Source organism: Oryctolagus cuniculus, chromosome 8, assembly GCF_051225735.1.
Source record: "Oryctolagus cuniculus isolate XC-2025 breed Fujian yellow rabbit chromosome 8, ASM5122573v1, whole genome shotgun sequence".
Taxonomy (NCBI): domain Eukaryota; kingdom Metazoa; phylum Chordata; class Mammalia; order Lagomorpha; family Leporidae; genus Oryctolagus; species Oryctolagus cuniculus.
Window position 1 is genome coordinate 140,023,882 of NC_142874.1, and position 26,023 is coordinate 140,049,904.

The following is a 26,023-nucleotide window of genomic DNA, read 5'->3' on the forward strand; positions in this document are numbered from 1 at the left end:
CGTGTCTGCGGGCTGCGGGCGACCTCGGAGTCCGGCTGCAGGCGCCGCAGCCCAGCCCGGGCCAGGGTCGCGCCCCGCGCGCCGGAGCGCTCCTGCCTGGCCCCCGCGGCACGGCCGCATTCCTGCGCCGGCGCTGGCACCTGAGTCACCGGGCGCTGCTAATTGCGCGCCCATGGTGGGTGGCTCATCGGTGACTCGAGCTGGCAGGCCAGCGCAGGTGGGAATGCCGGGCGCTGCGCAGATTCCAGACGGCCGGATTCAGATGCCCGAGCGTGCGACGCAGAATGTGTTTGGAGAGGCTTTGACACTGCTGGCGGGGGTCGTGCTGAGGTTTCTGGAAAGTGGTTTTGTTCGTCGCCTCCAGCTTGTCCAGAGAGCCAGGGAGGACGCCACTCAGAAGGGCATGGGGAGAGTGTGGTGGGGGGTGGACTGCAGATATTTCTAAGCACTCGATCTTCGCAAACTGGTGCTCTCTGCACCCACCAAATCGCTGTCTCATTTCGGGGTTTCAGCTCCCCTTCGGATGCCTGGGTGCCAGGCAGCCAGGAAGTGCCAGGGGGAGGAGCCGAAGGAATGACCAGGTACAGGCATTCAGATCTGTACACGGGGCTGGACACGTGCCGGACGCAGAAAGGAAAGTAAATTCCGCCTGGCAAATTGCTCTAACTGATTCATTTGTCCGCGGAAAGACGCCACCTACCAGCTCCCAGGTATTCAGGTAAATGACAGGTGGGCGGGACCTACTGACTCCTGCAGTCGCTAAGGTCTCTGCAATGCTTTATCTGCCCGGGCTTCCGTGACGTCACACATTTCCTGCTCCGGGCCAACCAATGGCCTCCTCCTTCCCCCAGGCACCTGTACGCTGAAGTTGAGGCTGGTCACAGTTCAGGCGGCCCAAGCAGCTCCTCTGTCCACCCAGGCGGGACGAGAGCTTCCTGGCTGCCGCTTCTCTGGGAGCCCCGAGTCAGAGCTGGACAAGGTGAGTGGAGCTCTCTCGTGGCGTGTGGACCACCAGGGGACGGAAGGAGGCGTTTGAATGGGAAATGGGAGCTGATTGGCTTGGCCCTGGCCCTGGGCCCCGGCAGAGCGAGTCTCTGGACAGCCGAGAGTGGACGGATGCCTTGACATTCTACCTGCGCGGTGAAGCCGTCCCTGGCCTGACACTTGATCCGCTCAGTCTGGCCTAACCACTGGTCCAGCCCCGCCAGCTCGTCTGTGACGTTGATCTGATTTTTTACAACCGAGGGAGGGGAGCAGAGGGAGACATCTTTGAAACCTGGCTGCAAGGCGCGGACCTGTTCAGCCCGTTCTGGGGGTGGGGGTGGGGGGCCGGGAGGAGGGCGTTCAGAGCGGTCCGGCTCTTGCTCTTTTGTTCTTGTTTTATCTTGCTGCCTGCATTCGTCGCACCAGAGGCGATGTGGATCTCGTGCCGAGATCTTTGCTTGTGTCCTTCCAAAAGTCTGCTCGGGTCCCTGCCCCGGCCGCCAGTCTCCCTCTTTCCTCTCCAGAAAGCTGGAGCGTTCTCTTTGCTCTCTGTTGAAGGCCCTCTTAGGAACCACCTTGCAGACTGTCCTGGGATTGTTCACGTCCAGAGCCGGGCTGGTGCCTGCTGACCGCTGGCTCACGTAAAGCTGTTCCCTCAGGGCCACCACAACAGAACTTTAGGTCTGAGTTTTAATTTGGGGGGACGCTCCTGCTTTTTTCTCTTTTGCCTTTTCTTTTAGTTGCAAACACAGCAAGAAGGTCGCTCTGCCAAGACATTGCTTAAGGTCATTTTATCTCTGGGGTCCATATTTGTTTTCTTCATTCCGGTCACACGACCTGGGCTGCTTGCACGCTGGGCAGCCTGGCAGCCACACTGCCCGTCCCGTGCTGTTGCAGGAATGATAGGAAGTATTTCCAAACGCCCCTTCCGACTGCGGTGAGCTGGGAGGTTGGGGAGAGTGAAGTCCACCTCATTCCGGAATCCTCATGGGCTGACTCTGAAACTTAAGTTAGCAGCTGCGAGGAACACTCTGTTGGAATTACGCTCCTACGCGTTGCCCAGAAATGCAAAATGCATGTAAATTCTCCAGGAGTATGAACTGGAACGAGCCGAGAAAAGTTCCGCCCTAGACGGCTGCTTCTTACCGCCTGTTCTCCTTGCCACTGTCTCTCTTGCCCCTAGGAAGCTCCCACGGCTCTTCCTTCACTGAGCTTTGCGCCTGTGACTTGTATGTGTCTGGGGAGTGGCTACTGCCGGTCTGTTACTGAAATTCTTATTTGATTCGGAACTCTGCCGTCAGAGAAAGGCCCCCGGATCCAGAATCTTCCTGATAAAAACGTGCTTTTGGAGCTATTTCCTGTGCTTTGCCGTGGTTGGTCGATTCTTTTCGTGGGAGTCAATTTATGACCAGAGGATCCTTCCACTGCTACCTGTCAGCATCTCTGGCTCAGAACAGGACAGAGCTGCGCAGGCTTGGTCCCCTACAAAGCCAAAGTGGCAGAGTGGGATTCCGAGTCAGGATGACCCTAGGGCTCAGCACCTTTGGGCTGCTTTGCACGCGAGCGCTGTCCGGAGTCCCCGTGGTGGCCACACGCCTTGGTTCAAGTGGATATAAAGCCTGCCACGGACAGGGATTGAACAGTCCTTGAGTGGGGGACGTCACTGACCCTCAGTGACATCATCAGAAAGACAGGAGATACTGTGACCGAGCGTGGTCCTGAGAAAGGAATTAGGTCACTCCCATGCGCAGGCTTCCCAGTGACCTGTGCCTGCGGCAGAGTGGGCACCCAGGGAGGGTGGAGCCTCCGGCCCGAGGGTGGCCTGGAGGAGGTGGTCAGCCCCTCCCAAGATGCGAGATCTCCAGTGGCTGCTGCGACTGTTCGGGAGCCTGACCCTTCCTTCCGGTTGTTGTGATCGGTTGAAAGTAACCAGGAGGCGGGAGGCAGTGGGGCCACGGCTGACTTTGTCCACCCCAAGGTTCTCACCTGTCGCAGTCCCACAGAACGGGGTTCTCGGCAGGCCTGGCTGGGGGGGGGGGGGGCTGCGCACTGTTCTGTGGCCTTCGCCAAGGCTGACTCGGCAGGAGTCCCCTCCGTCTCTCGGGGGGCCCTCTCCAGTCTCGTGGGCAAGCCCCCTTCACCCCAGCCTGGGACGCAATGGTGCCAAAGCCACTGGCGCAGAGGGCAGCTGGTTTGGGGCCTGCCCCATGTCATGGCAGGGCAGTGTGTGGGTCAGGTGGACATGATTGCCCTGAATGGAATACCCTGTGCCCCTCGGAGACCCCGAGTCACTGCATAAGAACAGATGTGTTCCCAGGGCCCTGCGGCCCTTCCTGGTCTCACCTTACCCGAAAAGGATAACACAGATGGCCAGCATTTGGAGCGTTTGGTGCAGTGGCTAACAACACTTGTGATGCCCACGTCCCTATCAGAGTCCCTGGCCCAAATCCTGGCTCTGCTTCCCAGCTGGCTTCCTGCTAATGCGCACCCCGGGAGGCAGCCAATGAGGGTTCAAGCACCTGGGTCCCTGCACTCCCATGAGAGACCCGGATTGAGTTCCTGGCTCCTGGCTTGGGCCTGGCCCAGCTCAGCTGTTGTAGGCATTTGGGCAATGGCCCATCCCATTGCTGGGTGGGGAGGAAGTTATCTCTCTTTGCCTCTCTGCCTTTCAGATAAACGCAGTGAATAATTAAAAAGCGGGGCAGGTGGGAGAAAGGCCTAGTGGATTGAGGGCCGTGGCTTCTGACCTTGAACCTGTCGCTGCTTAGGTCACCGCAGGGAGAATCTTCAGTCTCCCTGCCGTCGGTTTTCTTGCAACGACGATGTGCTGGGTCCTCCCCAGAGGCAGCTGGGTGGGCTGCACCCGCCAGACCACCCTGAGGGGCGGATGAGCCCCCAAGGAAATGTTCGTGGGGTTCACTGAATGACAGGCCAGAGAACCGCGGTCTTGTCTCCTGAGTGCCTGCTCCGTAGTGCGTGCTCCGCCAGTGTTGGCCTTGTTAAATTATTGCGGGAAACAGCTTCACCCTGGGTATGGCGACCCGGCGTCCGTCCGTGCGCAGCAATGATAGACATGGTGGGAAGTCAAGGTCGAAAGACTGAGCAAAGCAGGTTTGCCTGAAGGCGGCAGCGGCCTGGTGGGGAACCGCCTGGCAGAGGTGGTCTTGATCACCGTGGAGCTCCAGGCCAGGGAGCTGCCAGCGTGAGCCCGGTCTCTGCAGTCATGTGGGCCGTGGGGCTGGGTTGTGAGAAACAGTGGATCTCCCAGGAGCTGTGACCCCTGCCTTCACACCAGACACAACGCCTGCCTGTGGCCAAAAGGAGCCCCTTTTTAATTGGCAGCCCTCGCTGGACGTGGAGAGAATAAGCCTGCCGGGCGGAGGGCTCTCCCCCCACCCCAGGCCTGCTCGCTGCCCCAGCGGGTGGGACTCCGCCCGGTGCCCCGGGCAGCAAGCCACACGCACACTTTTATGTGGGCAGCGAAGCCATTGTCCTCTGACAGGGCCTCTTCAAAACGATTTGCGGGGAAGACAGCATCATTCTGCCCGGGTTAGTGAGGTTCAAGCATTTCCTGTCCCCAAAGACTAAGGGTAGGCGGGAAAACACTGCGAGCCGCAGAGCCGGGAACCTGCACGGAGCTGAACCGGGAGGAGAGGGCGCGGGCCGTGTCCTGTAGGCGCATGCCGCACCTGTCTCCTGTAGGCACGTGCTGTCTCCTGCAGCCCTCCTGCATTCGCCGGTGGCTCCTTGTGCTCTGTGTGCCGTGCGGGCACCACTGCGCCCTGCTGGTTACCTTCACAGGCACTTCGGCTCCCTACGGGGAAGAACGTTCTACGGATTAGCGTTGCCACGAGTGCCAGAGGTGGCCTCCGGGGCACTCAGACCTTGCCACTGCAGCTGGGCTCTTTGGGGCACACTGAGTCCATGTAGTGCCTGGTTTGCGTTTGGGGCGGGTGAATGAATGAATGAGTGAATGAGTGAGTGACCTAGAGGATTCGTATTTCTCCAGCATCACCTGTAGGCAGGCGGCTGGGAAACGGCAGTTGCACTACTGACCTCAGGATGGCTTTGGAGGTTAAATGTGAAACACACGCCAAGGAACAAACTTTTTGCATACTTATTGCATAACAACACGGGCAGTTTTCCTTGTCTGGTCTGTTCTGATTCGGAAGGGAAAGAAGAAATGCTTGCTTCGGGCTGGGGGTAGACAAGATGGCCTGCAAACCGCAGTGCCTGTGGCCATCGCTGGCTCTTCTTCCACTTCCCCGCCCTGGGGAGCCGCCGTCCTTGTCTCACGTTCCTCCAACAGCGCTAATAGGTTCCATCCCAATTAGCCAGTGACATTGTTTCTGTAGCATCGCTAATTTGCGACTTGGAATGCGTGGACTTAAATTCCACCATGATTCCCCAGTGACTCTTGTTTGCTTCTTGTGTCTGATGCGTTGGTCACAGGGACACGAAAGGCTGTGCCGGCAGCAGAGTGGAAGCGCTCCAAGCATTTGCTGTAATCGCCTCTTGGCAAGTGCACGGTGATGCTGAGACCTAAGAATGCCAGTGCTGTCTGTTTAGATGATTTGCATAACTCGCCTATGACTGCTGTTGTCAGTCACATGGCCCTTTCGGAAAAGAACGTCACACACTCGGCCTCAAGCAATGAGTCACCTTGTGTTTGCAAGCTCCTCGTTAGGTATCACGGTCACGCCTATGTCACGGCTTCCACTATACACACACACACTCAGCCGTCCGACCTGTGGCTCCTTCCTCCTGGAGGCTTTTGTCGATCTGGTTTACCAGTTGTCTCTAAAGATGTTTGTTATTCTGACTTATTCATGGATTGAAAGCAAATGATTATATGTTCAGCCTTGGGCAGAACTGTGATCCCTAAGCAAGTGCCTGCCCCCTGGAAACACTGCTCCCTAAGCCACGTTGAGCAGTGCTGGGTGCCTCACTGGGGTGGTCTCCCCATGCTGAGAAGTGCTGGGTGCCTCACTGGAGTGGTTTCCCCGCTCCTATGTGAGTGACCCTGCAAATACAGGGCTGCCTAGGACTCGGCAGCTTCCAACAACTCCGATCTGTTCTTGCACCATTCCGGGGGCCCGGGGACACCCCCTCCGAAGGCTCCAGGTGGCCCTGCGTGTTCCTTGGCTGTGGCTGCGTGAGTCTGCCATGCCTCTGGCCGGATCAGCCTCTCCTCGGTCTTAGTTGCTGCATTCAGTGCCCGTTCCGATGGCCAGGAGGCTCTCGCTCAGAGCCTGAACGTAATGACGTCTTCAAAGACGGTTTTCCCAGCAGTGCCATGTGTGCAGGTTCTGAGGTGAGGATGTGCACACGTCTTTCTCGAAGGCACCCTCCTGGCACCTTTGCCACCACCAGGGCCACCCAGGAAAATGGAAAAACCAGAGACAAAGAAGCAAATAAATAAAGGGGGTGAGAGAGCGTGAACCCCGTCTTTAACCTGGGAGGGGGAGTTGCCTTGTTTCAGGGAGATCCGCGGGGTGTGTTGCACCTGCGGGCAGGACTGTGGGCAGAGTGACAAGAGGACAGCGCAGCCCTGGGGCCCTGCCTTCATCAGTGGAGCCCCGGTGGAGCTAGAAGACCATCCTTAGGGACATTGAGAGAGGACCTCCCCACTTGGGGAGAAGCCAGGATCCACACTGACTACGTCCTGTGACTTCCCAGTAAACCCTTCCGACACAACACACACAGACAGCCACGGAGATGCGTCGGCCTGACGTGGCTGGTGCCCTGGCACAGGTCCTAGCCCTCACCTGACTTCCTCCCCCCGCTTCTCTCCTGACCCTTCCTGGGTTCCATCTATGCCGTCACCTTTCTTTGACTGCGCTGGGCCATGCTACACTGCTGTCTTGTTCTCCTCCAAAGCTTGCTCATGGCTCCTGTCTCGGGGGACTGTTTTCATTGCCGTTTGTGTGGACAGTCAGCTCCCCGAATCCATGCACTCCCCCTCTGCAGACTCAGCCAACTATGGACGCAAACCATAGGCATAAAACAGTGCACCTGCTCTGAACGTGTGTGTTATTCCCTATATCAGGGCGGCATAACCGCTCTTCACATCACTTTAGCCTGTAGATCATCTGGAGGGGATGTGTGTAGGGTCTCTGCCAGTACCACACCGTTTTACAGGAGGGGCTTGAGGATGTGAGGGTTCGTGTGTCTCTGCAGGTCCTGGGACCAATGCCCCGTGAATTCCAAGGGACAACTGTATTCTTTCTGTGCTTTAACATTTTCGCCCTATGGCTGAGCTCTGTGCTCCTACGTAGTTTTGTTTAAAAGGCAGAGAGAGAGAGATGGACAGGCAGAGAGAGGTCCTCCATCAACTGGTTCACTCCCCAAATCCCCACAACAGCCAAGGTTAGGCCAGGCTGAAGCCAAGAGCCCAGAACTCAATTCGAGTCTCCTCCCTGGGTGCTAGGGACCCAACCACGTGATCACCATCTGCTGCCTCCCAGGGTGCACCTTAGTGGGAAGCTGGTATCAGAGGTAGAGCCAAGACCCCACCCCAGGCACTCTGATGGGGAATCCCAGTGTTCCAAGTAGCATCTTACCCACTGGCCTCAGGCCCACACTATGCTAGACTGACTCTCCTGGAAGATAAACTTGAATTCCTTCTAGGCACTCCCTGAGAGCTGAAGACAAGTGCCAGGTGTGGACTCGGCTATCACCAAACGCAGACCCGAAAGACAGCAGAAAAATGTTGCAAATTTCAGTATGGGTTGAGCATCTCTAGTCCAAAAATCTCCAAAACTCAAAACTTTTTGAGCGCCAACATGATGCCACAAGTGGAAGGCTCCACGCCTGACCCAGGGTGACAGGTGGTAGAGCGTAGGGGCGTCCCACATCAGAGAGCTGGGTTGAGTCCTGGCTGTTCCAGTCCAGGGCAGCTTCCTGCTCATGCATCCCATGAGGCAGCAGATCATGGTCAGGGGCTTGGACCCCTGTTATCCACGGGGCAGAACTGGTCTCTCGCTCTCTCTCTTTTTCCCTCTGTCACTCTGCCTTCCAAGTAGGTGAAAATAAAGCTTTTAAAATGTGGAGAGGCACTAAAAATATTATCTAGTTACGTTCCGACCATGTGCAAAAGGGCATATGAAACCTACATGACTTCTGTGTTTCGATTTGGGTTCCATTCCTAGATAGCGCATCTGCGTGTATACGCGGGGGGTTTCAAAGTCTGAAGGAATCCAGAATCGGAGACACATCTTGTCCCAAGCATTTCAGATAAGGAACACTGAACCTGTAAATTTCTGCCTCTTGTCTTTCCTTCTATAAAACACGGTTATCTGTTGAAAAAAACATAAGCACTTCCTGGAGCTGTTTTTCAGCTCCGGGCGGAAGAACGCCAGCTTCCTTCTTCTCGTCTGACGTCAGCCCCGCCAGGATCCCGTGGTCCTGTGTGGACAGAGCCCAGGCTTGGTGCAGAATCCTCTGCCCTCGCTGTCACTGTCTGGGGGGCCGGGTCTGTTTGCCCAGGTTCACACACAAGGAAATGGAAGGCCATCTTCCTGGCACCGGGTTCCTCCAGCCCAACCCGGCTGTGACAGCGCGCCAGGCCTGCCCCAGGAGGGCGGCGCTCTTCCCCCAGCTGCTTGCCCCAGGCCCTCCCCGGCGCCTGGCTCTTGTGTCACCCAGCGGCGCAAGGACAGTTCTCGCTTAACCGCCTCCTCATCTCTCCACTTCCTGGGAAGCTGTGTTCTACGTTATGGTCTGCAGATACGTGCCGGTGTCTCCTTGTAGTTCAACGCCGTGATTTCTTTAACGACTTCCGTGTTTGCTGTGCTGGAACGCCGCGCGGGGACACGGTGCGGGCCGTGTCACTTGCAGGGTTCATGAATGAGTCCTCCTGCTTTGAGGTTGAGGTTCCAGATGTGGAGCAGAGGCAGAGCCAGCACAGCCTCCCCAGCGGCCCGGAGTACCTGCACCTCTTCCCTCTCTGCACGCCCTCCCCTCCTCAACATGCACGCACACGCACGCACACGCACCGCCCTCAACACACGCACGCACACGCACACGCACCGCCCTCAACACACACACACACATGCACCGCCCTCAACACATGCGCACACACATGCACCGCCCTCAACACATGCACGCACACGCACACGCACCGCCCTCAACACACGCACGCACATGCACACACACCGCCCTCAACACACGCACGCACACGCACCGCCCTCAACACACGCACGCACACGCACCACCCTCAACACATGCATGCACACGCACCGCCCTCAACACACACATGCACACGCACGCACCGCCCTCAACACGCACACGCACCGCCCTCAACACACGCACGCACACGCACCGCCCTCAACACACACACGCACACGCACTGCCCTCAACACATGCACGCACCCACACGCACCGCCCTCAACACATGCACGCACACACACGCACCGCCCTCAACACACGCCCGCACACGCACCGCCCTCACGGCCAACCCGGGCCCTCACTTCGAGCCCAGTTTTATCCCACGCGTGACCATCTTCACTCAGGTGACTCAGCACCCGGTTCTCCTCTGTCGCGTTTGAGTCTGGAAGCCGAGGGGTCGCCCACAGCACCTTAACCCGTCGTTTATGTACTGTGAGCTCACCATGGGTGCCTATAAACACATGGACGCTCCCGGGCCTGCCCCCTCTATCTGAAATTTAAGACAGAGTGGCCAGCTCACTTTGTTTCATAGAGAAAGCTAGAGTTTGCATTCCCCCTCCCCAGTCATCTAATCTAGGGGTGACAGCCGGGGCCAGGTCTGTCGTCAGACACCCGTGCCCGCTGGCCGAGTTGACTGAGAAAGCCAGATCAGGCCGGCGTGGGAGGCAGTGACTGTCCCTGGGCCGTTCGGTTCCACCAGGCTGTGTGTCCACACCGTGATCTCTGCACTAAGTGATCCAGACCCAGGTTGAAACCAACTAAGCCACCGTTCTGCCCCTCGAGGCTTCATCCAGACTTAAACGTGCCCTCAACACTATGAGCCCCACAGTTCCATGTCCTGAAGCTGGAAGTCCCCTCAGATGTCGTCTGTGCGTGTCGTGAACACACTGTGCAACCGGAAGCTCGGTGCCACAGATGAAGATTCTCACGGACTTCAAGTCAGCAAATGTGGCAGAGCCAACGCAGCTCCAGGGGGGCGGAGCCTCGCAGGGCACCACTCTGTGTGGCCCCCTAGCTGGAGGGAGCTGCTGACTGGGTGACGGGGCTGTCCCACGAGGCCCCTCCAAAAGTTCTTGGAAAACCGGAACTGAAAGGCAACTTTATTTTGGTGTGAACAGTTTTGCTACGCGTGCAGACCTTTTTCATCGCATGCCGTTCCCATGAGCTGTTGGAAAACTGTGTGTGCATGGAGTCCAAGTCTGTTGGTGCCAACATGGACTTGCCTCTTCTACTTCTGCCCAAGCTTCTGGAAGTCCCCTCCTGCTCACGAAGTGCAGCTCCTGCGGGGTCCAGTCGTTTCGCGGTCTGTCCGGAGACCTGGCTTTGGCTTGCTCTTTCCCCCCTTATTGGAAGACGGGGTCCCTCTCGCCTGGCGAGCCCCTCGGCAGGCTGCTCACCTGCGTCTCTCTCCGGCACAACAGCCAGCAGCAAGGTCAGCGTGGACCTTGGTTAAAGTTTACCGGCACACCTGGGCAGAGTGTGTAATTCTACGGCTTGGTCAGGTGCACCTGGCCGGCCACCAGGTCACGTGAAAGGAAAAAGCATGCAGAACCACAGAGGGGTCAGTGGCGGAGCTGGACGCAAGCCTGGGGCTGTCACCCCACACGGCCCACTTGGGATTAAAAATGACAGTGACGGGGCCAGGAGGGAGGGGAGGCCTGCCTGGCACGCACTGGTGCACTTAGTGCAGTCTTTCAAGAAATCAAAGTCGGGAAAAGCCTGAGCGAGCAGAAGATCAGAGCGTATTTAAATAAAGGCTCCATCATTAGGTTAGAATTCACTAGAAGTTATTAAAGAACAAACTCAAGTCAAAAATGAAATAAGCAAAGAGGCAGCTTTTGAGAACGTATTGATGAACTTGCTTCCTTTACAGCCACGAAAGTAAAACTTTAAATTCTGGTCTTAGTACAGGTAGGATACGCGTTTAAGCTTCCTAGGTTCATGCTTTCCACGTTTGTTTGTTTGTTTGTTTTCAATTACCTTAATGAATTGGAAACAAAGTAACCATCTAAAAAGGCGGGCATTTAGCCTGGTACTTAAGACAGGTGCATCCCACAGCAGAGCCCCTGGAACTGACTCCCAGCTCTGGCTCCGGACTCCGCCTTCCTGCTCCTGCACACCCTGGGAGGCAGCGGGGATGGCCCCAGCAGCTGGGGCCCTGCCACCCACGTGGGAGATCAGGATTAAGTTCCCTGCTCCCAGCTTCAGCCTGGCCCGCCCTCAGCCATCCTGGAGTGAACCAGCACATAGGATCTCTCTCTCCCTCTCCTCTCTCTATCTCCCTCTCTCTCCCTCCCTTCCTCTCTCTCCCTCCCCCTCCCCCTCCCTCCCCCCTTCCCCTCCCCCTCCCCCTTCCTCTCCCTCTCCCCTTCCCCTCCCCTTCCCCCTCCCTCTCCCTCTCCATCTTCCCCTCCCTTCCTCCCTCTCCCTCCCCCTTCCCCTCCCTCTCCCCTCCCCCTCCCCCTCCCCTCCCCCTTCCCCTTCCCCTCCCCCTCCCCCTCCCTCTCCATCTTCCCCTCCCTTCCTCCCTCCCCTCCCCCTCCCCCTCCCCCCGTCCCCCTCCCTCTCCCTCTCCTCCTCCCTCAGTAGATGTGTCTGTGGCCCTGCGTCTCTCTGACCTGTTGTGGCACAGGAGGGATTCTCCATGGGCGGCGCTGTCTTTCTCCTGATGAGGGTGTGGCTGTGACTAACACGCCTCCTGGACACGCCCTTCCCTAGTTCTGGGTTTTTGTGGGGGCATCCAGAGGGGCTCTTCCTGTCCCCACTGCTGCCTCCACCCCACCCCACCCACCCACCCCCCCCCGCCGCCACCCCCAGCTGCCCTTGGGCTGCTACTGTTTTCACTTCTCCATTCATTAGTGAATGTCAGTGAACTGTAACCAGTGCTTGTACTCAGTGGGGGGCAATCACCTCTATTGCCATTGGCATATTTGGTTTCCAATTATGCATGTTATTTATTGTGTCGGCACACTTTGGAATGAAATAGATCAGAAATAGAAGCATGTTTACAAATACTTTAGAGCATCCCAAATTCCCCAGATACCACGCATTCTCGGGACGGGGTAGATACTGTGGATTCCAGGGCTGACCGCAGCACTGAAGACGTTCTGCTTAAAAACTCCGTCTTCTAAACAGTGTTTGTAACTTTCCGTGGTGCGTTTAAAAAAAACCTCTGCATTTCTACTTTATTACTTTTTTTCTGATGGGAAAGAGACAATGGGAGACGGCTCCCATCTGCTGGTTTACTCCCCAGGTGGCTGAAAGGGCCGAGACGGCCAGGCCAGAGCCAGGAGCCAGGAACTCCATCCAGGTCTCCCATGTGGGTAGCAGGAACCCAAGTCCTTGAGCCATCACCAGTGCCTCCCAGGGTGTGCGTTAGCAGGAAGCTTGACTTGGGGGCAGGGCTGGGCCTCAAACCTTGGCACTCGGACATGGGATGTAGGCATCTTATCCGCTAAGCCGAATGCCTGTGCTACTGTATCCTTTTGAGATAAACACACAGGTACATGCGCCTGCGCACACACTGTGGAACTTTTAAAAGTTTATGGGACTAAAAAATAATGCACACTTTCCAGGAACTTTTTGAAGAGCCTTATGCTTCTATCCGTAGGTAGATAATAGGTAGGTGGGTAGAGAGATACTGTTTCTGCCTTCTCTCTGGGCAGAGGCGGGCTCCAGGAAAGCCAGGGTACCCTGCCACACACAGCAGGTGCAGTCTGGGCTGAGGGAGCCGACATTCCCGCTTTGCTGTGTCCTGGACTTTTGGGGTCCTTTCCACCTGCGCGTCACAGCGGGGACACTGAGAGATCAGGATTGGTAGCGCAGAGTCTGCAAACCTAAGGAGATGCTGGGCGCACCGGAGGCTGCCCGGCCTGGCGGAGGGCACCAGGGTTTGCTTTCAAACAATCAAAGGCCCTGGGGCTGGGCCCAGGCTCTTTTTGGTGCCCATGGAGGCGGTGAGCGAGTCACAGGGAGGCTGATTTTTGCTTGATTTGTGGATTTTCCCCCTGGCAGCCATGCAAAGTGTAACAAAATAATTCATGTAACCACTGCTCTCAAGGCTTCCTCTGGGCTGGGAGTCTCTGCCAGTGTTCCGCGTTGGACCAGGCTAAGGCACTAGAGCGGGACTTGGGTTCTGACAATAACGTGGAACCCGCATCCCCATGTTGGAAGACAGAAGTTAGCAGAAGCCCCGGGGCTGGGCAGGTGCCTCCCAGCAGGAGGTGGGGGTGGAGTGGCCCGCGCAGCCGCTTGCATTTCTCCCGGAGGGCACGGCTCCTTGTGGCCACCGCACCAGATCATGACTTAACGCCCAGCGAGGAAGGGACATCAGCAGGACCACCGCACGTCCCGCTGGCCATCGGCCCGCACACCTGCCCTCCTCGCGGCAGGCAGCACCAGGCGCGTGCGCTCTGCTCTGCAACCAAGCCATGGTTCGAAAGCCGCTCATGTGGACGTTCATTGCCAGTGTGAAGAGCTGTCTGTGTGAGGCAGGCTGTAAGGAGGTGGTGGGGGCTGTCATGCCCCGCGGGAGTTACAGAAGGCTGGGCTGGCCCCATCCCCTGCCTGCAGCCCCGCCCTCCAGCAGCAGGAGCCACATACCCCGTCTGGTGTGCTCACAGAGGCGCGAGAGGCACGCAGGCAGCCGGGAAGCTCTGGGGTGGCCAAGTCGGCACAGGGGTGGGCAACACTGTCCAATTGTGGGGAAGAGGCAGGGACAGGGGTTTCCTTCTGCTTATCCCTGCATGGGTGGGCTAGACTGCACCCCAGGCCTCGTCCTACCCACCAGCAACGGGGCTCCTTAGGCACACTTGGGGCTGCACCGAGGAGGTGTAGGGCCCCTCCCGCACACCTGAGGGTGATCCACCTGCTGCTGTCTCCTTCAGCCCGAGTCCCCAGCGCTGAGTCCGCCGAAGCTGGGGCCAAGCTGCCGCTCCTCTCTTCCTCTGTGGCCGAGAACGTGGTTTACCCATAAGCCTTAATGACTTTTCTTGAAAAGATTTTTTATTTATTTGAAAGGCAGAGTTACAGAGAGGCAGAGGCAGAGAGAGAGAGAGAGAGAGAGAGAGAGAGAGAGGTCTTGCATCTGCTGGTTCACTCCCCAAATGGCCACAACAGCCAGGGCTGGGCCAGGCCAAATCCAGGAGCCAGGAGCTTCCTCTGGGTCTCCCATGTGGGTGCAGGGTCCCAAGTACTTGGGCCATCTTCTACTGCTTTCCTAGGCCATAGCAGAGAGCTGGATCAGAAGTGGAGCAGCCAGGACTCAAACTGACCCCCATATGGGATGCCGGTACTGCAAACAGCAACTTAACCTGCTACGCCACACAGCACTAGCCCCGTCTTTTTTTTTTTTTTAAGAGTTATTTATTTATTTGAAAATCAGAATTACAGAGAGAGGGGGAGAGACAGAAAGAAAAAGCCGTAACGATGTTTGATAATGTCTCGGTTCGGCACCAAGATGGGCAGACAAGTGTTTAGGTACAAACCGCAGGCAAGAGTGGTCAGGTGGGAGACATTCACCACCGTGTGTGGAGTCTACCTGGTGCTCGCTCAAAGAGCCCACATCGCTTGTCCAGCCGATTTGCTCCTGTAATCTGTCCCTCTCCCTGCGGGCTCTGTTTAGCCTAAAGTCGAGCCGGGCAATGTCTTCAGCGGTGCTGACATGAATACTCAGTTAAGAATGTGGGTGAGCCCCAGGGGATCCACTGCTCCCGGAAAGGAAAAACAGGGGGGCAGAATCAGAGCAGGCACTCACACCTGCCGCTGCTCCCTGGCTCCCTTCACTGCCTCTGTGAGATCGGGGTCCTTGTCCTCGCGTCCCCTCATCTGCTCGCCATGGAGCCTAACAGGAGCCAAAGCCTCCGCTAGCTCCTGGGGCTCCTGCGCTCCCGGGTGCCACAGCTGGGATTCTCAGTGTGGTCAGGATGGCGGCCCGGGAGCCAGACAGCCCTGCCTGCTGTGTCCGCAAGCCCTGCTCGGCTCCCAGCTTACAAAGGGCTGGGGGGTGCTGAGGCTCAAGCAACGTAATACATACAGTGCACCTGACACATGGGAAATGCTCCAGAAACTTCCAGGAAGCAAAGCCGATCCCCAACATCCAAACGCCAGAAACAAAACCCAGCCTGACTGGCGCGGAGGCCGGGAGCTGTGTTCCTGAGCTGGGCTTTGCCTCGTCTGGGCCACCTTCAACAAGGCTCCTGCAAGCAGAAGGTGTGATGGCCACCACTGGCCCAGGTGCAGGGCCTGCAGCGGCGAAGCCGGCCAGAGCTGTGGCTGGCTTCCTGCTGGGCCACCTTCCCTAACATGGAATGGCGAACAATACCAGACCCAGAGCTCGCGGGGGTGCAGGGCGGGACCCTCAGGGAGAGCCCCTCAAGACCAAGAGGTGTGGCCCCCACTGTGGGAACCTTGGCCTGCATGGTGATGGTGCCCTGGGGTGGCCAATCTGGTTTTCTTGTTTGTCGTCCACTGTCTCTGGTGCCCCCACCTGTGACGGTGGGTGTCTGTGGATTTGTCCAGAACAGTGACCCCTCCTGCACCTCCCCTGTTGCCTGCTGTGGTCCCCGACTGCCCGCAAATTCAGGGCAGCGCCCAGCTCCCTTGGCCAGGGCGCAGTAGGACAGCACAGAGGTGTGAGCGCGTGCCTGTCTTCTGGAGATGAGGCTGTGCCGGCGCGGACAGGCTGGGGCCAGGGTTGGAGAAGAGCGGAGCTGGACCGCGGCTTCTGATCCCAGCGACGGCCCCTTTCCTGTCCCGACATCAGCCTGTCTCTGTGATCCTGGGCTAAGCCAAACGGGTTTCCGTGCATCCTGGACAAGAGGGCGGTTGAGTGGGAGATGGCGGAGGGAGAGGATTCTCAACCGCACCGACCAGAGCTGTGGGCTGCCCTGACTCACTCAGCGCCTAACCTCTGTGTGCAGGTGTCGTCCCTCTGCCGGGGGCTCCCCGAGGGTGGAGGCAGGCCTTTAACGCTCCCTCACCCAGGCTGGTGCTTGCCACCTGTGTACTGACTGTCCGAGACACCGCCAGGATGTAACGAGTGTGTCTGGAAAGCCCGTGGCTTGGGATCCACTTGTGCATCAGAGGGAAACGCATGCGTGATCGCGTTCTGCTGCTTTGAAAGGGCTGTGGAGCCTGCTGCTGGGGCGCAGGGTTCCCCTGCAGCTCGCGGTGCCGCCAGCCCATAGGAGGCAGCTGCGTCCTCGCTGCTCTGTTTCCCGTCCAGCTCCCTGCTGGTGGCCTGGGAAAGCTGCGGAACATGGACCCAGTGCTTGGGTCTCTGCCACTCACATGGCAAACCCAGGTGGAGTTCTGGGCTCCTGGCTTCAGTCTGGTCCAGCCCTGACTATTGTGGCTGTTTGGGGACTGAACCAGCAAATGGAAGATCTCTCTCTCTCTCTCTCTCTCTCTCTCTCTCTCTATCTCTCCACACCCCCCACCTCCAGCCACTCTGCCTGTCAAACAAATAAATAAATACATTTAACAAATAAAAACAAAAGAGCAGTATTAGCAAGGACCTGGAAGACCCCTTGCAGGAACTATAGCTTCCAGAGTGCAGGCAAGAGAGAGCTAGCCCAGAGACAAAAAGGACTGTCTAATCAATATGGAGGCACTTCAACCGGCTGGTGGAAAATGCAGTTAGAACATAAGTTTATTTCAGGGCAGAACGTTTTTGGAATCCTTGCATAGGAGAGACCTCACACAGGTCATGAAAGGTTGAGCATCTGGCCTAGTGGTCAAACGCTGGTTATGATGCCCGTGACCCACCGGGGAGCTGGGTGGGCCCCCGGCTCTCACCCCTGACTCCCGCTCCCTGCTAATGCAGAGCCTGGGAGACAGCAGGGCTGGCGCAAGCAGTTAGATTCCGGCACCACGTGGGAGACAGGGGAGACCTGGAATGAGTTCCTGGCTCCCAATTCTTGTTTGCTGGCCACTGGGAATATTTTGGGAAATAAACCAGTAAATGGGACCTGTGTGTGTGTGTGTGTGTGTGTGCGTGCCTGTGTCTGCCTCCCAAATTTAAAAACGTATGAAAATGAATATCAGGAAAAGACTATGCATGGGTTTCGAATTTTTGCACCAAAATAGACTTTAACTCCATTCTCCACAAGCTTCTTGAAGTACCTTCGTGCAGGTGAGAATCAGGGCTGGTGTTCACTGAGCATTTATAAGCGCGAGGCACACATCTAAGAGTATCGTTTCTCATGTAATCTACACAGCCGCCCTATGGAGTGGGCTATTAGTGTGCCCGTGGAACAGAGGTGGAAGCAGAGGCTGAACTCACGGGGGCACGGTGGGGTGGGATTGAACCCAGGCACTGTGTCATAGAGTGAATGCATCCAGCTGAGCCCGTGACCATGCGGAAGGCACGGCACCCTCACTTCTTAGATGATTTAGCGGAAGCCCCTGAGTTTTGGAGAAAGGGCGGTAGAGGAAGCCGTCAACGCGCTAGCTGATTTTTCCTGTCGTAATCTGACAACAATTTTTACAAATCACTGGCCTATTTATCACCAAATTACATTTCTCACGGCGTGATTCTTTGAGCACCTCTAAGTACTTCATAGATATTACCCACGTGACTTTTATAAATATTTACTAGGGAGGGAGAGAAAAAGAAAGATGGCTCATCTGCTAGTTCATGCCCCAAATGTCCACCGCAGAGGGGTGGGCCCAGGGCCAGCCCTGGAAGCCAGGAGCTCAGCCCAGGTCTCCTATATGGTGGCAAGGAGCCGACCCCTCTGCGCCCCAGGGTGTGTGCTGGTGGGAAGCTGGAGTCGGGAGCCGGATCTGGGAGTCAAACCCAGGCCCTCTGATGTGGGTGCCTCTATTCAGATGGCTGTTACCATAGCAATGTGGGATATTCCAGGGCAGCCCTGTTCCCGCTGGAAGGAACGGTCAAACTGAGGCACACAGGGTCAAATGACTTGCCGGCACGCCTGTCTGTTCCTTTTGGGAGGGCACTGGTGGTGCTGTCACGCGTGGACCGAAGCCAGGCTAAACCACCTCGTTCTCTCTCAGGTTTGTGCATGGCTCCTCGAAGACCTGCTCTGCCCCAAGGAGATGCTGTTCGCCTGAGCTCCCCGTGACACTGTCCGCCCGCTGACCATGAGCCAGCCAGACCCCGGCGAGGAGCCGGAGCCCAGCCCGGAGCCCCTGTGCGAGGTGTGCGGCCAAGCCCACTCCCCCGAGGAGAACCACTGCTACACATACGCGGAGGACGTGGACGACGACCTCATCTGCCACATCTGCCTGCAAGCGCTGGTGGACCCGCTGGACACGCCGTGCGGCCACACCTACTGCGCGCTCTGCCTCACCAGCTTCCTGGTGGAGAAGGACTTCTGCCCCGTGGACCGCCTGCCGCTGCTGCTGCAGCACTGCAGGAGGTCCACCCTCTTGGTGCGCAAGCTTCTCAACAAGCTGCCGGTGACCTGCCCCTTCGCCGGGCACTGCGCCCAGGTGCTGCCACGCTGCGACCTGCAGCAGCACCTCCAGACCAGGTGGGTCCTGCGCCCGCCCCCCGCCCCCGCCGCCGCGGGCAGCCCCTCCACCCGCCTCCCCTGTGTCCCGAGGGCCAGGCGGCCTCCAGGGCCCTGGGTGCTCCCTGGGGTGCCCGCCGCTCTGTCTTTTCCGTTGCACCCAATGAGACAATGTGTTCACAGCCGGGGATGCTCTGGGTGTATGGGGCTGTGGTCCCTGTGAGGAAGCAGCACTTGGCAGAGTTGTGCACACGCGTGTGCATGTGTGTGTGTGCGTGCGCGCAGTGTGGTTTACGGTGGGCTTTTTCGGTGTGGAAGAAATGTACGTAACACAATGGACCATTTGTAGCCATTTTTGAGTGTACAGTTCAGCGACATTAAACACGGTCACGTTTTGGGCAACCGTGACCACACCCCGCTCCAGAACCTGCTTCTCTCCAACGCACCCAGTGCCCACCGCCCACTGCACCCTTCCCAGCCCTTGCAAGCCCCACGCCCCCACCTCACTCTGGTACATGCCTTGTCCTGTGCGACTGGCTTCTTTTATGTCCGTGTGTTTGGAACAAGGAAGACATGGGAGAGACAGGGAGAGCAGCTGTCTCTGAGACGGGCATTAGCCGTCTTCCGCGTGTCTCGCACTTGGACCCGTGACGGTTAGAATTTCCCCTGGCTGGGAGCGGCCAAGAGCCAGTTGTTTGTTGAGAAGATCCAAGGTGGTGTTTTCGACTAAGGACTCCAAGGGGAAAGTGAGCGGAGCGTTGTGTTCCAAGTCGTCCCGCTCACTTCTGCCAAGCCGGCAAGACGGTGTGCTCCCCACCGCGGGTCAGGGTGGGCGCTGTGTGGATGGCCTCGGGCGGCCCCGGTCCTGTGCCACCCCAGGAGTGCTCTCAGCACTGCGGTGAACAATAGCTCCAGTTATTTTGTGCAAGGACGTTTGGAAGTGCGCGTTTACCTCGTGTGGTGACAAGGGCAAGAAGCAGGTGCCCTGCTCTGTGTCGGAGGTCACACACCTCGGGTCTTGGCTTCGGGGACACGCGTGGATCTTCCAGGATGCAGGTTTGCCCTGAAAGCTGTGGCCTGGCTGTGATGCTTAGCACGGGTTTTCTCTGCCACTTATGGCGGGGGACTAACTCCCCCCCCAAGATGCTGAGCCAGGGCTGCTATCCTGGGTTTGTGGTCACCTCTGGCTGTCTCCTGACACTGGGCTTTAAACTGGGAAGCCCCGGAAGCAGGTGTGGCCCCAGGTGTCATGGGGGAGTGTCTCTGTGTGAGAGGCGCTGTCAGGAGGCAGGTGGGTCCAGGGCCAGAGACATGCTCAGTGCTGACAGGTGCTGGTCCAAAGTCAGGGCCAAGAGCAAGGCCGTGTGGTGTGGGGGAGGGGCGGAGCAGGAGAAAGGTCCCCCCAGAGGCCACTGGCCCTGGCGTGGCCATCGTGACCCTCAGGTTGTGAGCTGTGCGCGTCCCCCGTGGCTGCGCTAGCAAGCCTGGGGGGTTGTTCCGCTGCGGTGGTGGTGGTGGTGATGGGGAGCCCAGCAAGGCTGCCCCAGACCAGCCCCAGACCAGCCCCGAAGGGTCAGCCCCTTGCGTCGCCTCCCCGAGCCACCTGCCCTCCCCGGCTATGGCGCCTTCCTCCGGCTCCCGAGCCAATGCCTGGCGCTGTCTGGTCTGCCCCTGTCTCTCCTCTGTCATCTCCTCACCTGCTGTGGCCCCTCTTAAGGACCCAGTGCCTACACTGGGCCCACCTGGACGAGCCAAGGTGGTCTTCTCAGCCCCCGGCCCCAGTGAACCCCATTTCCAAGGTCCCTTGTGCCCTGGGAGGTAACTACCTGGATCCAAGGGTGCCACCAGAGCAGGGCTGGGCAGGTGCAGGGCTGGGCGAGGCCTTGGGTTCCTGCGGGGTCTCAGGGAGAGAAATGACACAGCGCACGGCCAGCTGGTAGGATGGGAGGAAGCGTGGGATGAAGGCTTGGTGGGCGCTCAGCTGAGAAAGCCATGCACACTTGGAAAAGGACCGTGAGGGGAGGCCCCCAGACTGGCCGAAATCGAGTCGTTCCCCCCGCGGGGCTCCAGAGGCGTCTCTGAGGAGGCCACTGCCTCACTGAGCTGTGGGCCTCACACCTGCCCGTGAGCCCTTCCACACTTCCGCTTCCTAAGTAGGTTGACACCGGTGTTTCCAAAAATACCTGGTGTGCATTAGTCACGCCAGGCTCAGCGCACCCTTCCTCCACCCCCGCCCGGGCACGCCTGGGCCAGGGCTGAGAACTTGGAGCTCACCCAGCAGCTGGCCCTTGGTCCCTCCTGGGACCACCCTCCTGCCCTTAGGAGGGGTGCTGGGGAGGCGAAGTGCCGGGTGCCTCTGGAGCCCCCCAGCCGGCACGCTCAGGTCACCAGGGCCAAGTCTTCCTGCAGCTCCCGAGTGAGGCCTGCAGGTTGGCACCTGCTGGTACAGGAGTGCTGGAGGCTGGCCCTGCACTATGAACTTGGCATTGTCCCCTGGTTCTTTAATACCACTTTATTCAGTAAATATGCACATAAAGGACGTAGGGAGCCTTGTAACTATTTTTATGATTGACCAAAATTATGTATATATTTATGGTGCACACGATGCTTTGAAATGTGGAGTGGCTACAGCAAGCTAATGAATATGTGTGACCTCACATCCTGACCGGTTTATATGGTGAGAATACTTCAAGTCTCAGACGCACTGTGCGTTGTTGTTAGCAGTCATTACACTCTGGATTTGAGCTCACTGCTCTGTCTGGGATCTCGCCGGGACCGACACTGGACTTGAGTCCGGGGTGCAGGCAGGCAGCCGTGACGACATCCTTAAACGAAGGCGGCGAGCCGTCAGAATCCAGGCCATTACCTCAACCCCAGGACTGAGCTCACATCAATCCCTAAGGGACGTTCTCGGCGCTGCCTGCGGGGCTGCCTGATTGGTGCGACCCCCGGCTGCGCGGACAGCCGTTTCCGATTCTAGCCCAGGAGCCCTGCTCTGGAAGCAGCCATGGACTTGGAAGCTGGAGTTTGGAATCTTCTACTGGTGGCTTCTGCCTCATCTAGGGAACATGGACTCCCACACATAGGACTGCTCCCATCAGCGCATCTCCTGGTGTCTAATGGGGCTACTCCTGTCACACAGGGCTACTCCCTGCACAGCTCTGCACCAGGCAGGTGGTGGGCTTGTCCCGTTGACCACCAGCCTTCCCCAACAGAGGCCGTGGTCAGTAGAGGGTCCAGTGACGAGAGGCTCTCCAGGGTGAAACATGACTTCCTGAACCTTGTGTGAGCCCGACCTCGGGACCAAGGCCACCTCCCCGGTGTGTGAACCACCATCAGCATAGATGATACGTATCAAGGACCCCCGACAGGCTGGGCCCTGGGTGAAAAGGGCCATACAAGACACCTGTCCAAGCCGTGCTGTCTGCCTTGGGGGAACGGAACTTTGGAAGGCGGAGAAGAGAAACTGAAAACGTGCGTAGGGTATGCTAAAGCCGACGCTCCGTAAGAGTTCACCAGCACCAAGAAAGAGATGGCTGGTGTTTAGAAAAGCGGCCGCGTGAGAACGCGGTGTGGTTGGCCCACGACACGGCTGGCTGGAGGCCCCCGGAATATTTCTTGGTCAGCTTCGTTCACGGCCGTGTACCCTGGATTTTGTAGGCCCATGTTTCTGTGCGGGGCAGCCCAGGCGGGGCTCACCGCCCGCAGGGAGGAAGACACTAGGGCGTACCGCCGTCCACAGAGAGGCAGGCCTGCTCCCACGCCCGGCGGCCCTGCCCGCGGACGGGACCTCTCCACAGTCAGGGTTCCCCGGGCGGGCATCCCCCTCACCGCAGCTTTCCAACCCTGAACCCGGTTTGTCCTGTGGCCCCCCTCCTCCCAGCCTCTGTTGAGTGAAGGAAAAAGAAACGAGAAACAGGAGGTGATGGGTAATGACATTGGTGATGGGTAATGACATTGGTGATGGGTAATGACATTGAGGGACAAAGAGGACAGCCGGGGTGCAAGGGCTGGCTTTAGGGCCTAGAGGCAAGAAAACACGAGAGCAATGCAGGATCGTTCGACGTTGAGATCTGTGTCCCTACAGGGACACGCTGACTAGGATGGCAGCTGATGCCTGCTCTCTGAGGACACTCTGAGACAAGCCATGTGGGCGTGGGGGCTCAGGGAGGGTTGTCATTAGGGCAATTCATACCAGGAGCCCTTTGAGCCGCTTTTAGGCCCTGACTTGGCAAAATGGGGTGAGGGGAAGGGGGCTGGGGGCTCCTCCAGGAGCTGGGGCATTGCGATATTAGGGGCTGTCGGTCCAGAACAGGCGTGGGGAACATCCAGCCCATGGGCCACGTGAGGCCCACCGAATCACGCGTTCCGGCGCCTCCAAGGCAGCGGGGCAGGACGTGAACGTTGCTAACTCTGCAGCAGGCTCGTTTTGACGTTGCGAATGCTGTGTGATGTTGTGGATACCCCCGTGGCCCCTGGTGGGAGACAAAGGGGTCCCCACCCCTGCTCTCCCCAAAGCTGGAAGGGTGACAAGGCCCAGTGTTGCAGCTTCATCTCCCGGATGAGGTGACCAAGGATGGGGCGGGGGAGGGGCGGCCCCTGCCGTCCCCGCTCAGGGACCTGCTTGGTGGGGACTGCATGTCGCCCTCAGAGAGCGGGCAGCCGCTGCCCAGCACAGCAGCAGAGGGGCCGTGCTGCGCCCGCCCGGGAGGGGCCCGGTTCTCAGGGTCAGGGTCTGCCGCAAGCACTGCTCCGATCGCTCGCTCTGCTGTCCGCACAGTGGGGACCAGCGTGTGCCGTGCGAGCTCCCACCCTGCCTGCCTGTCCCCGGCCAGTGATGTCAACAGACCAGCTGCTTCCCGAGAGCCAGTCTGAGCCCTGCAGGCGGGGCCGGTGCCTCTCGCTGGCAGCCTGGGCCCCAGCTGACCACGGCATGATCCTCTGAGAGCCCCAGCAGTCACCTGAGGGGCTGAACACAGAGGCTGTGCAAGGCAGGCTCCCAGCCAGCGGCCGGCCGAGTGTGCGCACGTGGCCCCGTGTGCTTAAAGGGACGGCGGCCAGGGAGAAGCAGCGGCCGGCGGGGACCATGAAGGCGCTGCTGCTACTGGTCCTGCCTTGGCTCAGCCCTGCCAACTACATTGACAACGTAGGCAGCCTGCACTTCCTGTGCTCAGAACTGTGAGTCGGCTCCCCAGCCCTGCTGGCGTGCATGCGTGTGTGTGTGCTGGCATGCATGCATGTGTGTGTGTGCATGCATGTGTGTGTGCAAGCGTGTGTGTGCCCCCCCCCCCCGTGGTGGGGGCGGGACCTGAGGCAGCTGCCCCCTGCTGCTAGGGCCGTAGAGGGGAACGCCCTGCGGGCACTTAGCTGTCTGTCGCGGTCCCACCGTGGGTGGTGCCGTCCCAAAGAGGCATTTGTGTTCCTGCTTCGGGTGTGCGTTTTGTGCTGTGTTCTTCCTCCATCGCTGCGTGCAGCCGTCTTGCCATAAATAGAACCCGCAGAGCCTGCGTGCGGGGCTGAGCCTGCGTGCGGGGCTGTGCCCCCGCCGGGCTGCTGCCTTCCGCTTGCTGCGAGCGTCTGTCTCCACACCCGGGAGTCGGCACGGCGGCTGCCCAGGGAAGCCTTCCACAGCTCCCTGTCTCCTTTGCAGCGTTTGTGGGAATGCGTTCCTCCTCTGTGGGGCTTTGCCCGGCAGATAAAAATAGCCGGAGTTGGTTACGCGTGAGACGGAGCCGGAGGGCGAGCGAGACCCGGACTGCTCCTGGGGCTCTCGGCAGCAAAGGTGGCCGGTCACGTGGGACAGCCCGCATCCCAGCCAGATGCTCCGGTCCAGTAGATGCTCCGTGAACACCTGGGCTGGGTCCTCGGGGGCAGCTTGTCCGTCTGGACGATGCTGCATGTCAGGGCGCCCCCCATCAGAACGTCCATCTTGGATAAGGCAGGCTCCAGGAGCAAGTGGCTGGCTCCAAGCCGAGTCGTGAGCATCTCCGGGGCAGGTTCTCGAGAGAAGCCCCGGATGCCAGAGCTTTCCGAGATTCCGCGAAGCCTCTTGGCTTCCTCTCAGAGGAGGCCGCCTTGGTTTCCCTGCCTGCCCACCCGGCTGCACCTGCTGCTCCTCTTGGACGCAGGCTCCCGGCCCAGGGCTGCTGTCACAAAGGCCCACAAGTTGGGTCTCTGTGACCCACAGGCCCGACGCTCCGGCCGTTCTGTTGGCCGCAGCAGGAAGGCTTGGAGTCAGCAGAGCCACAGGCCCCGGGGAGGCGGTGAGAAGCATCCAGGCCTCGCTCGCCTGGTGGCTGCAGCACCACTGCCTCCATCCACCCCGGCCTCTCCGCGGCCTGCCCCAGCCTGTTCATGTCTCCTCCTGTGGGGCCCCTGCCATGGAAGTCCAGGCCCACTTATCTCGGAACCCTTAACTAATCCTGCAAGACCCTATCTCCAGAGAAGGTCGCAGTCACGGGTTCCGGGGGGACCTGGGGCCTGGGGGCCACCACGGAGCCTCCTGCTCACCCCTCGCCTTCAGTTCTGCAACCAGGGGGAGGGAGGCTCTTCCCCCTCCCTCAGTGACTTTTTTTCCTCCAAGCGCACGAATGAAAGGCAACCAATCCGTGGAATAACAGAGCGGGCCCAGGCAGGCCGCTCCTCCCAGCGCGTGAAGCGATCTAGAAAGCGTGATGCCAGGGCTTCCCAGGCCTGATCCCTAACGTAAGGGGCGTAGCTTTCGTAGAAGCTTCCAGCGGCCGGGGAGGCTCTGGGAGCCGCTACCCGACGCCGCTGGAGATAACTCACCAGTAGGTCAGGTACCGGGGCATTGCCGGAGCTCGGCACCGGCTCCCCAGCCAGGGGCGTGCGCTGTGGTGCTGGGAGGGTATGACCCTCGCCCCATCATGCCGTCTGAGAGATGGGCCCCGAGGGAGGCCTGGGGTGGCTGGGACACTGTGGTCCCGGCAAAGGCCAGGCTGGGCGGGCGCTCTGCGTCCTGGCTCAGCAAGTGACCCTTTCTCCACATCTGCACCACTCCCGCCATCCGAGCCTCACCAGGAGGCTAAGCCAGGGGCCTGCCCAGCCTGGGACTGTGAACCCCTAAAGCCGTGCACCACAAGAAAGCTCTGTCCTCCATACAGAGCCCGTGCTGTGTCTCCAGCTGGCCAGTGCAGGCAGAGGAAGTGCCGACGACCTAACTGCACTTAGGGGTGTAAGCGGTGCTCCGAGGCGGAGGGGACACCGAGGCAGGGGAGCAGGTGTAGGTGAGAGGGGGTGGAGAGGGCCCACTGCCTGGCCAGGGGCAGCTGTTAGAGAGCCGGGGGAGTCGGGCAGCATGGTGGGTGGAAAGAGCAGGTGCCTCAGGCAGAGCAAATAGCGCAGAGGTTGGGCGGCTGTGGTTGTCACCAAAG

At 58.9% G+C, this 26,023-nt stretch overlaps 1 protein-coding gene across 2 annotated transcripts in view; it reads left to right on the forward strand.

The window, feature by feature from the left end:
- The first annotated feature begins 846 nt into the window (after nt 1-846).
- The window catches only part of LNX1 (ligand of numb-protein X 1), a 102,443-nt gene continuing 77,266 nt past the window's right edge, over nt 847-26,023 (forward strand). Inside the window, exons 1-2 of one of the 2 annotated variants that reach the window (XM_070048114.2) lie at nt 847-979; nt 18,172-18,650. In XM_070048114.2, coding sequence (XP_069904215.2) covers nt 18,259-18,650 — 392 coding nt within the window. In that variant the 5' untranslated portion in view covers nt 847-979; nt 18,172-18,258. Of the gene's footprint in view, nt 980-18,171; nt 18,651-23,511; nt 23,808-26,023 lie in introns of those variants that run through there. The other variant, XM_070048115.2, reaches the window with a different exon arrangement.